General features: G+C 34.3%; 1 protein-coding gene across 1 annotated transcript in view; it reads right to left on the bottom strand.

Annotated features, from left to right (window-relative positions):
• The window catches only part of LOC111049553 (nuclear hormone receptor FTZ-F1-like), a 242,115-nt gene that overhangs the window by 133,430 nt on the left and 94,797 nt on the right, over positions 1 to 13,888 (bottom strand). Inside the window, exons 2-3 of the mRNA XM_039430756.1 lie at positions 4,962 to 5,009; positions 3,388 to 3,456 (exon numbers count right to left, since the gene is read on the bottom strand). Of these exons, the coding sequence (XP_039286690.1) occupies positions 3,388 to 3,456; positions 4,962 to 5,009 (117 nt within the window). The remainder of the gene's footprint in view (positions 1 to 3,387; positions 3,457 to 4,961; positions 5,010 to 13,888) is intronic.

Here is a 13,888-nt window from a genome sequence, read left to right as displayed (position 1 = left end):
TTTGCGTTGTTGCGTTAGGCGCCGCTGTGGAAATACATGGTTCGGCAATAGTCAGCCCTCGGCCGGCGGACAAAGCGAATTTGCATCATTTTGGTACGCAGCACAGCACTGAAAACGGAAACAGCCGGTGCATGAGAAGGAGATAGAAAGCGAGAGAGAGATAATCGCGCTGTAGGAACATGAAGAGAACAAGCTAACGGGAGAGAGAGTGGGGAGAGAGAGATGGGTGACTAGAGTGAAAACGAGTACGAGAAACACGGAGATACTTGAATGAGAATGAACTAGTGGAAAAAAGAGTTGGCGAGCGGAGATACAAAAGAAAATGAGAAAGAATCGAACAGAAGGAACACTAGGAGTAATGGAGAATAAGTGAGTAGAAGAAGGAACCAAGAGCAAGAAGGAAAATAGTTGAGTAGATAAGAGAAGAGAAAAGAGTACAGTGTATATGATGAAAATGGAACAAAAAGAAAGAGAAATAGTTGAGCAGAAGGAGCACAAGAACAAACATAAGAAGAGAAAAGACAGTGCAATAAGAATGAAGATGAAGAAAGAATAGTAAGAAAGACAAGGAAAAGGTCTAAAGAGAACCAGAGACAAAAGAGTTGATCAGAAAGATCACATAAAGTGAAGAGAATAGAACAAGAGAGCAATATATAGAATAAGAGAGCAAAAATAAGAGGAGAGGTGAGTAAGAAAGATTTAGAGTAGAACAGAAACATTTAACAGAAGGAAAACATAGAGTTAAGAGAAGAGAACAAGAAAAGAGAGGAGATGGAGACAGCTTATAAGAATAAAGATGAAGAGAAAAGAGAGAAAATAACTTTGAGAAGGACCACAAATAGATTCAAACACGTGGAGAAAAGAGAGGGAAAGTGTAATACAGAAGGAACAAGAACAAGAGAATAAGAAATGAGAGAGAATGTGGTGGAGAGTGAGCGAGACTGCCTCAAAACTTGTACGAGTTGGAACTTTGCGAAATGTACCAAAACATTACGGCAATAACATAGTTCCGACACTCTTTCCTGATAATGTCGTTTGCTAATGGCTATCTGCACAGTCCACAGACTCCACACTGTGCGGCAACTACAACACTTGACATTTTTCAGTTCAATTCAATTTAAAACTATGCGTATCTTCAACTACACCAGTGGAAATCTTAAATTTAAATACGTAAGTTTTAAATAGAGACAAAATGAAATATAGAACATGCAAAGAAATATATTTTAAAGTTTTCAGAATTGAAAAAACTTACACAAAGGCCACAAAGCAATAAACAAAGAATGGTAGTTTAAGAAATGAGTAAGGAATAGATGAAAACATGAAAAATACAGGCAGAGCTGTATTTATTGTTTATCACTTGACTTGATTTATGGAGAAGCCTTATAAGCTTCACATCGCCATCAATTGCACCATATATTGAAATAGAATTTTATCGCACAAAGATACAAAACAAATACGGAATCTCTTTTATTGGAGGAACTGATAAGGTTATTGAAATCTACCACCATTTCAGTAGTTTTTTGAACCGCATCATAGTCTGGAATAACAGCAGAATAAGTGGTTAGGACAAACGTACCCTTCTACAATCCCATTCACGACTCAATTCATGATAAATTGAGAAACATATTTCATAGGCAACACAAACAAAAACCAACAACAGAAACAGTTGTTAGATGTTAGTGTTACCTACAACTTGAACAGACAGCAGAGCTCGGTGACGAAATGTCACTCATTGAGTTTGGCGGTTCGTGGCACTGGGTGGGCGCCCACTGTTCGGGATGGAAGGGGTGATGGAGTCGATTTGAAATTGCGCGCGCACATCTGAAGAAGTGGTCGGCGAAGGACAACAGTGTGACTGAGCCCAACTGTGTCAAGGCCGCGCCAAACCAAACCAGCCAACACTTTCCATTTCCATTGCTAACCCCCCCCCCCCAGCATCATCACCACCCGCCCCACCAACGCCAAAACATTATTCTCGCATCACATCACCATTCAATTCCATCATCACTGACGCTTTTTATAACAGGTGTCCTTTGTCCTTAAACTCCTTCACAAATAAAATTGATAACAATGTTTCATCTGAAGACAGACATTGATTTTTGGCCGTTAGATTTTTTCCGTCCTTATAAATTCTACTAGATTGAATGGAACTTGATAAAAACATGATCACATTATCTTTGTCAATTTTATTGATAAACAAAACACTATTCTTAAAAATGATTGGGGAAGGAGTGCATCTGCACCCCAGCAGCTGAGTGCATCTGCATAAAAAAGGTTTATGGTTGAAGGATAAAAAGAAAAATTAACTTTTTTGATGGATTTGGAAACATCGCAAAAATATGTTTTTATTTTAAATATAATTATTATTTTTGATCAATTATGGCTAATTTTACCTTTCGAACCCTAAAGGTTTCTTTATCTTTTAGGTCGTGTTTATATTTCACAGCTGGCTATACGTCAGTTTATGAATTTCGGGGATGAGATATTTTGATTTTCCACTCGCTCACTCACTTCCATTATCCTCACTTTCCACAGACGACGAAAGTCTCAGCTGTTTTTCCAAGAATGAATTATCATTTAATGTCTTTCAGCGAGTTTTCCCAGGGATGAGACCTAGTGCAATCAAATTTTTATATCATAAACCTACTATGTTCCAAATTTCATGAAAATCGTTAGAGCCGTTTTCGAGATCCGTTGGACATGAATGAATAACCAGATAAATATAAAAATACATACAGAAATTGTTCGCTTAATATAATAGGATCTGAAAAATGCATGTGTGTGAAATTAGACTATTATCAGTATAATATGCTTAGAAGATATTAGATGAGTAGAATTGAGCATATATATTTTTTAATAATATTTATGTGAGTGGCGTTTTAGATTGGATATTACTTCGTGAGGGTGATGGCCACTTAAGCTACCTGCTTGTGCAAGAAGGTAGGAAAGGATGATGATAAGAAGTTTAATGAACAACAATTATTCATGGTTATTACATTACTTCATTAATGGAAACATGAATATACAATAGACATTACTTATAGAATTGAATAATTTGGTAACCTCATTTGTTAAATTACTGTTCTTTGTTTTGCAAAATTTATTTTGTAAAAACTAAGTTCTTTTTCTTGTACATCAAGAAATGATATGCTTCTACTAATGACAAAAATGTATCAACATTTTGTATGCAATTTAATGCTTGAATACAAGAATTAAAATACGTTTTTACAAAACATTCCCTTCGAAACGGGTTTTTCAAACTTGTCAATCTTTCGAATGATATGTGATAGCTACGATCTTAGAAAGAAGTATATTATAAGGATCAATCTCCTGACTGGAAATTAAAATCGAAATTGAATAACTCTTCCATTATTTGATTTCACTCACCCTGGTCAGGGGTCGATCCTATCGATGGTTCAGTGGGAGAACACTCAATCCATTCTCCTACTTCAGAACCTGCAAACGAAAAACAAAAATATCATAACTACACGTCCGACAATCAATAAAATGTTAATTTAAATAGGCCAAAAAGTTTTTATCTACAACTGCTCGTTAAACACTTCTTTAAGTACTGAAAACTCCTAATTTTTTATGAACTATGAAGATAGTGTGATAGAGAATTGAGAGATTTGAAGTGATTATTTATCCTTATTTCAGGTTTCAGAGTAGTATATATTATTTTATGAAAATTCGGGTAGAAATAGCACAAGGTTCACATTTTTTCTCTTCCAATTCATTTGAACGATGAGTTTTTCTACATATGAAAAATAAAGAATAAACCGTGAATAGCAAAAGAATAAATTATTCCGTTATAATAAATATATAACATTTTTCATGACAGTATTTGAAATCCCCACACCCATATACCACAACCAAGATTGACAACCAAAACTTCTGACAATGATCTATTACACCAACATTGAGGAATACAATTATTATTGTCAGGCACATGAGACTGCCGTCGAACAAAGAACATTACGGCGATGCTCTTTGAAAGCGGCCAGCATTATTTCGAAAACAGTTAGGGCAGAGCGAGAGAGACGGCTATAAAATTTTGAAAAGTCATTACACAAGGAAGAGAAAGCGTCTCGAAAGTCACAGTACATACTCGTGTGACCATGGAACGGGTAGGAGAAAGAAAGAACTGAAAGAAGAGAGGAAGTTGGAAAAGGGAGGGGTACCAAATGAACTCGGAACGTTTTTTGGTTTTGTTTTGGAGTGAGTTGGTCTGAGGGAAGCTCTGACCCATTTTCAAGAGGATCTCAATTTGTTATGCCGACCTGAGGGGAAGGGTGGCGGGGTGTGTGAGGGGAATAAGGGGGGAAGGGGTAATGCCAGACCTTGCTCGAGCACAGCCAAGCGTGGAGTACCTGAGAAGCACGGCCACGGCACACTCTTCCCCTCATTCAAATCTTTCCAGTGCGTTTTCAATTATAATATTATGTATTTTTATTTTTGACTTTCCTAAGCTTCACTTAATTCTATTACATTATAATGCCGAAAATTCCCAAACCCTCTACTCTAAATCAACCAATAAAACATCGAGTTCTCCCACAGAATGGAAACAATACACGAAGATCTTGTCTAAATATATTCCTTTACATTGATATGTGAAAAAATCTTATAAATTTAAAGATTTTTGCATAAATATAGTTACAATACTGTAAACAACTCACTGGTCGGATCACATTACATGTGTTTTGTACCAAACCAAAGGTTTGATACAATTGGAAATACAGTAAGAGGAAACACATGGAAGCACCATCTCTTAGTTTTTTACAATTTGTTTGACTAAAATGCTAAATAAAGTGCAGAGCTGTAGAGCGGCGCCTTGGGCTTCGGGACAGCCTCGTTTGATTTCAACTACTTTTTTGGAATTTTTGAATCGATTTCAAAGAAATTTCTTAAATAAGCATTTAAAAATAAACGTTATATTGTGATAAAATTAATAGATCACTTACGTTGACAGTATTTCAATTCCGTGTCATCGTCTATCTCAGGTGATAGTTCTGAAAATAGAAAAAAAATACTTGAAAAATGTAAATCAATATTTATATTCTCATTCATCCAAAATGTATAAATCATTAGAATGTTGGGGTATAGATTCATCCCATGCAATCTTTCAAATTCCAAACAAATATATTTGCTCAAAGGAATGACATGATACTACTTCAATTTATTGAGTTCGTAGTTTAGAAAGTTTTTTTAATGGAATAAAGTGATCAAACAAGAAAACGGTTAAAAAAATCGTTTGTAATTCATACATTCATAAAATAAGTCTATAAAAAGGTTCATTTTGAAATTAGATAGATGAGTAAATGGATAAGATTGAAAGCCAACAAAGGAAAAAGCAATAATATTTCACTGCAAAAAATAGGCTTGGTTGTCTATTGGAATCTATTGAGAATAGACAACATAATTATAATAATCCATTACAATAATTCAAGACCCACAAATAAAATAACGAAAAATGAACAACCACTACAAACTAGTTTTTGTTCAACTTTTTCTAGTGTCTTTGAAAATAATAAACAGATTTCTATTCAAACAATACTTGAGTAGGCTACATTCAAGTATAAGAGTAAGTTGAATATTTTCATTTTTTAGAACGAGGTACATCCAAAGAACCAACAGATCTCGGAGTAATTTGTAGGCATAAATTAAACATACATATCAAATGTATTCAGGTCTTGTTAACTGGATCATAAATAAATTGCCCCCTTGAGCCCGTATCTATTGTGACCACAGACGAAGCTTTCTCTGACTGCATATGCTTATTAGGATAGTCAAATACAAGGTATAGATTTCTCATACTTCATCTTGGTACTCTACGGCTGTAATTCCAAAGCCCGGCTTGTTATTTCAACGATCTCATTTCAGATTCAAGTTATGAGATGATGATATTCGAGCAGACTCCTAAATGCTAACCAGCATACGACTACAATGCTTCAAACATGTGTTGATGACATACATCAACAATATGATGTAATGGAAAGTGAAGTATTGTACTGAAGAATAATTCCACTTTGTAGAAATATAGACGGTACTAATTTATACATTTTTTATTTGGAATATACTTATTAATAATGCTTTTATGTGAAGTAGGCTACTGTAAACTAATTTAGAATATCAAAATTTACTTGTCAAAGTGGTCATATAATTTTCAAAAACTGTAGAATGAAATTTATGATGGAAAAAAATATTTATTCATTCATTTATCTATGATATTGTAATATAGATCTACTATTTCCTAGCCAAAAGTAACTAAGCTACTCCTGATTCCTGATGTGAAATGTTCAAGGGAAAATATTGGATAAAGATAATTTTATTGATGAAAATTCTACATCTCCTTCTTCTTTTTCTTGTTTTCTATCATCTCCTTTATATTTTATCATTTTTTCAGTATTTTTACTTCTCATTCTTTTTGCACATGGTCCCTATTTCCCTCATTTTTTCAATGAGTTATTGTTTTTTTGGGTACTTTTCCAATTTCATGTTTGTCTTGTTCTTTTAGGATCGTTTTTTGAAAAAATTCCACAGCACTTATAGAGTAATCTAGACACCAACTCAACTCTTGTGACAGTGGAGTTACTAGTGGAGAACGTCTAGAAGTTGGTATTATGACAGTAAGATTAAAAAAACTTTAATATCACCAAAACTATTACCAATTTAACACGGAGCCCACTCCATTACACATAGTTAGTCAATAGTATCAAACGCTAGAACTACTTGATGCCTTGACCGTGATATTTTCTATCTTATGTAATAATAATTGAAGATGATGCTGCTTTCCCTGACAAATAACGATAGGCTGACAAAAGAAAGGACACAAAGGAATCGATGTTAAAGGATTGCTATCAATTGAGAAAAAAGTAAATTTGGACACAAGTATAAAAATATGAATTACAGATTCCTCATATTGATTTCAATTTTTTTCAAACAACAAGATTTACAAAAGTTAATTTTTTTCTCACATTCATTTTGTTCAGCTCTTAGCATAGTTTACACTACGCATGTTGATAGGCAAGTATTTTAATCCAAGTTACTTATTCCGTTTGAAAATTTAATTGTAGACATTTCATGATAAATTTTAATCCAAATTTTCTTAGAACAACCCAAGTAGCTTTGTCAAGAGCAAGCTTGCTTCTCTTGGAACGCAAGACACTTGTCTTTGAACTGGTATTGTGTCTATCATGCGTTATAGAATAAAGATGGAGTAAGGAGCAATAAGTTCTTACAGGTGTTCAATAAATTAGAATTGCATCATTCTACAATATTTTTGATGTCAATAAAAATGATGTACAATACGTAAAAATTAGTTATGTTAGGATTCAGAATTCGATCAGGCTTATTAGAAGGACTGGAGCATCTATCTAAGCAATCAAGGAAATAAGTCTCTTCAAGTATATTTGATCCTATTTTGGTTGAAAATGTTTCTATTTGAAATAGAACGTTTTGGTTACATATATTTTCGTTAACTACACTTCAAAAGACCACTGAAAATAGCTGCGCATGCGCAGAAGCCGTTGTTCGGTCTACTGAACATCTAGGCAAAGATTGTTACAGCGCAGTGGGTCCACACCAAGACCAAGCCTAGCCTAGGCTCACGCCGCTCAGCCTAAAACCTTCAACGCCTTATTCAGTTGCCTTATTCGGCAAGTAAAGTGACAAATGAACTCTAGTTAGCCACAATCGGTTGTTGCCTGCCAGCGCAGCGCAGTCAACATTTGACAAATGAAATCGCCACTTCCATTGTCTACGATAAATATTATTATTGCACACCTCCAGCTCACAACTCACAATAAAATGGAGAGGTTTGTTATTAGAAGGAGTTGAAAGAATCCTTCAGTTGGAAGAAAAATTAAATTGGTGATATAATACAAATAAAAAAAAATAAAAATATTAGAGCAAGGCCTTGTATGAGAGCAATTTATTTTACTATAAAATTTACTGTAGGTATATTTTCTAATGTTAGAAGTGTCAACGATCACAATAATAATAGTTCTTGCTGTAGGTGCACAGTTGATGCATTCCCATTTTGACACCTTTTTTATCCATTCCATAGTTTCATCGTTTTCAAAACTTTTTATTCCGTATTTTCTTTTCTATTTCATTTACATTTTGGTTTTAACCATTTTTCAATTTGCATAATCTCTTCATTCTATTCAAATCTTCATTGATGAATTGCCAGAAGGAAGACTTCAACACAAGTCACCCTCGGTTGAAACTCATGAAAATCACCAAACATTTTTAACCAGGTTTAATCCGTGTTATCGGATGGGCATGTTAAACTTTTGGTCCCGGCTGAACTATGACAATCCCATTGACGGCTTAAATTAAACATTCAGGACAGATGGGACTTTCTCCACCAACAAAAAGAGATATAAGCTCACTTGTTTCCCTTTCGATACATAGAAATTCTCATGCTTCATGAAAAACAAGTCAATGTAGGAATGAGAATCAAGTGCAATAACAATCATCAAAAAGAGAAGAAAAATAGACATTTTCTTAATTAATTTGTCAAACGTGCTAGGAGCAATATAATCATGTTAGTATAATCGTAATAATACTTTTATATAAAGTTTATTCTGAACTTAGTTCAAGAAAACCAAATTAAACAATGGAAGAAATGTGTCAAGAAGCAGATGGAATCTTACTCCTTTTTGTGAGAGATCCATGAATCCCAATAAAAATGATTATTTAAACCCTTGAATTATAAATAATGAATATTAAATCAGAAAATTTCCTTTTGACCACTATCACATCACATATTGTTCCTATCGCACTCCAAGCTCAGCCAACTAAAACTAAACCCATCAGAAATTCAACGTGGGACGAAAGATAATCGAACCAATGCTGCTCTTTCATCTCATATTCACAAAGAAATCCCATTACAAGAGTGATCACAGGACAATACTTGATCCATTCCATTTGAGTAAAGAAAACAACGTAATGAACATGAATGGAAACATAGATTTTCTTTATCAGAAAGTGCGAAATTGAATTTAGATTGGAGCAATAATGTGTAAGCGGGTGTGCGTGAGTGAGTGTGTTAGTCACGTATCCGATCAATTGGAGCGCGCTGGCATCGTAAATAAATATGGAATTAATAATAGCGGGCTAACCTAACCTTACCTAGGAGATTGGGGTCACACGGTATGTGCCGTGTATATATTATTTTATATGAGGAGTATGTGCTTGACAAGTACTGCACTTCATTTATTTCACGATCCCCACGCTAGCATGTAAAACATTACTTGATCTTAAATGCAGTGGCAACAAGTGAACTACGAGCAAATGTCGATAGAACAAGCGCAAAATGAATAGAAATTCAATAAATTGAGAATACATACGTAATTATAGAGTTAAAGCATCATTGTTCAGAACAAGTGCGATATGGGAGGAAATACTGAACCACAGAATTATTCATTTTTAATACAAATTAAAGGTGATCTGCGTTCTGGAATCGGTGAAATCATTAACATTTTTAAGTTAACAAACATGTAAATCCTATTGTAATCGAAAGTATACGAGATGAAAAAGGATAGTGTAGAAATATGTGGTCTGTTCAATGTAAGAACCAGTTGTAATTGATGATTTAACAGACATTGACATTTATTAAAGTATTTTTAACAATATTGGTATGATTTTTCATTTTTATTTTCAAGGTAGGTTATTGGTTTACTTGATGGCGTTCCAGTTTAGGCTTCCTATACTTCAGATCTTACCGCACTTTGAATATTTTTAATGAAAACAAAACAATAAAATCATAGATTTATGAAAAAATCAATATTATTTATCCTGCTATAAAAGAACGCCGATTGGTGATTTTAATAAGAGTTCTCAGATTTATGCAGAATTTTAATGGAAGACTAACGATGGATAAAGAAAGAAAAGAAAAATGAGTGAATACCGTCGCAGAACACCTCACGCCTCTTTGCTAATAGCTTCGTTCATGACCTACATGCCCCTTCTCCTTCATTCTCTTTCTCCCTCTGTAATGTGTTCTTTTTTTACTTCTTCCAAACTTGAATCAGTAGTTTCCAGCTCTACCACCACTCTAGAGTGTGACATACACGAAAATTAATGCAGCTTTAATCTGACATTGAAACTTGCTGTTTTGTTAATTGCTTGGATATAGTGCCAACTTATGCTAACTGCAACTGTGCTCATTTCTAGACGTCCAAGTTCTGCTGTAATTGCGAGTAAATGTACGATTAATTTAATGAGAATTATTGAACTAAGTTTTAGACATTATCTTATTGAATGGGAACATTGGATAAATAGGTTTCTATGCAGAAGTGGGGTTTTCATTAACTAACATTAGTTGATGTTTTTAAAGATAAACATTTTAGATTTTAGAATAGCTTACCGTATACGTCATGTTTCCATATTGAATAAATCAACTTGAAATTGTCACAAACAATTATCAATATTGATAAATTGGGTAGCTAGTTTCGGTTGTCACCATTATCAATATTTATTCAACTCATAAGTTTAGTAGACTATTAAGCTATAGTTTACTTGAGATTAGTGACAATGTAAAAACAGAACTAAAATATACATTTTTCAATAATGATTCAAGTAGTTAAACAGGACAATATGGATATTGAGATATTGTGAGCAGCTTCATCAATATTTGAGAGGTATTTTAAAATCGCTATGCAATCAGCTACATAACTGAGCAATACTTTTTTCCTTCAACAAAATGAATTTCAAAAACAGACGAGTAATATTTTTGATCAACATACTGAAGAGAATCCACATTCAACAAACAACTCCCCAATCAATGCCATAACACATCCTATTCAATTCCTCGTTAATTTAGTTATACGTTATTTAGTCTTGTGAGAAGTAACATTGTTAATGTGATGAACATAACCCTACTTTGGGAAATTTTAATGAACTCATTTTAGGAAGAGAAAAATAATTTTTTTAAAATAAAGTGGATTTTTTGACAATATCTCAAGTCTCTTCAAGTAAGAAGGGAATATTTTTGGGCCTGTGCCTGTTTCTTCTTTCTTGATAGAAGAAATATCAATTGAGGACGGTTTCTGAAGTTGCTCAGCCTCTTGTGGTGGTAATTCCTCAGCAGTAAAATGTAACAACGAAACAATTCGAACAATGCAGCGACGCAGCCAGGGTTCGTTTGGGAAATGATGACCGTAATGGTGCGTGTCGAAGTTAGGACAAAGAGGACGCATCAAGATCCATGGTGGAATTCAGATTGTGGTTGGGGGTGGAGGAGGAGGTGAAAGCCGGTCCATCCACAGGCAACGCCTCATCATTTATCAACCGTTTCAAACACCAGCAAGAATACTCTACACAAAATAAAATATAGACTAATTTTGAATAAATAGGTATAGTGTTATCAAGTATAGCTACAGGAAACTTACAGGTATTATAAAGCACATAGTATAGAAAATGAAATATATAGACACGATTATGAATAGGATGGTAGACTATTTTATTCAGGTACAGGGAACATAGCAGGCCTAGTATAGCTTGTAGTACTGTAAACAGTAATAGTGTGTGTTGGTGACAGAACAGTGCTATACATAACAGAGGATGCTACTGTAACGATTTGCCTGACGGGCTGCCTACCCATCGCCGTCGACTCACACTGTACAGTATGGTATGGTACCGATCAACAACTATAACTACTATTATTCTTCCATCATTTTATTTCTCTTCAGTTTTTTTTCACTACATCTTTGGTGTCATCATCATTAGGATTCTTACTACTTCTTTCTCTTGCTGTTAGATTCTACTTCTAGTTTTTTCACGTTAACGTTTTTGTTACTTTGTATTCATCTTCATCTAAAAACCTTACACAGTGGCTACAGTTACGGTAACCGTAGCTCCAGTTAGCGTTCCGGTAAAGTTATGACTTCGTTTGCGCATGCGCCAACAAACTTCGTTTGTCACAGCACTCATTACCGGAGCTTAGGTAAATACAGCTTGGTCTAAATACAGCATTGTAATGCTCTATTATATATCGATATACGCATTACAATGCTGTATTTAGAAAAGGTGAGCTTAGTGCGTATACGGTTTATGCGAATGTATGGTGTAGCATATCTGAATAGAGCATAATTATATTATTATTCAATTTCTGTAAATTGAACACCAACTGAAACTGAAAGTATCACTTCTGAAGTTGTTTCCTAATCTATCTTTCGGGGTTTCGGGTACAGAACCCCCCTACGCCCCCCTCCAACACAACAAAAAAAAAAAATCGGGAGTTCAGGTAATAAATAGCTTAGATCTATAATGATTCGTTTAAAGGCTTTTCGCATATCTTTTTCCTTAAACTTACTTTTTTTGGTCGATGTCACTTGGACTTACTTTTCATTACACCACCATGAGTACACCTATACCTCAATTCTTAATATACAAGCTCATCCTTCAATTCTTTTTTCTTTTCCACTACTATATTTTTTCAAATCCTGGAAGGATGTAAACTTCATGTAATGATTGAAACATTGAAACGATAGGATATCATAACCATGTGACCAAAAACCATCAACACCACAATGCACATATAAATAGCGGTAGCCGCGCATGCGCAAATGTTTACCGGAACGCGAATGGAGTTACGGTTACCGTAACTGTAGCCACAGCGAAAACCTTACCCTTACCCAACATTCTTCTTCTTCTTCTTTTCAAGTTATCACTAATTGGATCTGTTCTCCAGTTTCTGTTTTAATTCCTCAGGATTATTCCAACTTCACACTCTCCAACTTCATCTCTGTAACATTTCTCCATTGGCACAATTCTAATATGTCAAAAATATGTACATAAAGTACATATGAATAGAGTACAAAAATATGTCAATCAACGAGTCCGATTTCATATTTTTGCAATTAAGAAACGTTACATTGATGGTTTTGTGGATTACTTGAGAGAGGAGGGATGAATCAAATACATACGAGCCCCGAATCCACATTTCAAACAAAGGAATGTTGAGTAATTTCAAACCGTACCGCATATCCGTATTTGTATGCCCTATTTCTTCCTACGAGATTTGAAAGTGTATCGACCTCAGTCCCTTAACTTATTAAAAAATTTTACAACCAGACTCTCCCTTTCAGACTTCCAGACGTTTGATTTTATGGCCGCTTTGAAAAGGCGTTGAGACCATCAGAAAACAATAACCCATGTAAGAGTTTCGTTTTGGGAGGCCTACTTCCTTACGCAACCAGCGAAAAATACTTTCGCAACGTGTCGCAAATTGGGAGAGGTGATGGGAGGGGGGGGGTTGCTTTGGTGAAGATGGATCAAAATCTGGGTGTTCGATAAGAGAGCTGCCTAATGATCAACACTCACACTGCGGAAAGAGAAATTTTCACTTTTTTATGAGTCAGATTTAAGAGGTACTAAAACGCCTATTGCGTGATTGGCTCCGAATAATATGAGCTCCAATTGGGAAAAATATGACAATTGATGAAAAACGAATCATTTTCCCTTCTTTTCAAATTGAATAATATAACATTTCAAAATTAAAAACATTTAAAAATGAAACAAAATGAGCATTTGAATAATATTGAGGGAATGAGTTAAAATTCTATTGTGATAACAATCTTCTTAAAATCAAATTGTCCAAAGTAAAAAAGTGTTAATTAATCTTATTATTCACCTTTTAGACAAGACCGAACAAGGTGAAAAATTATTTTAATTCCATTTCAATGTTCTTGGAGAGGACAGTATACCATACGATTTATTTGTAAGGTTTCTCATGAGATATAATGAATAATCAATAGATATCATATTGATAGTATGGTTAGCATATTAATTTTTGGATGGTTGTAGAAAGTCATTGTGAATAATTCAATTATCCCTTAATTGTAGATTTATTATTATAACATTGTGGAAATTATAGTTTCAT

The sequence above is a fragment of the Nilaparvata lugens genome, chromosome 6, assembly GCF_014356525.2.
Source record: "Nilaparvata lugens isolate BPH chromosome 6, ASM1435652v1, whole genome shotgun sequence".
Lineage (NCBI taxonomy): Eukaryota > Metazoa > Arthropoda > Insecta > Hemiptera > Delphacidae > Nilaparvata > Nilaparvata lugens.
This window is presented reverse-complemented; position numbering and strand designations above follow the sequence as displayed.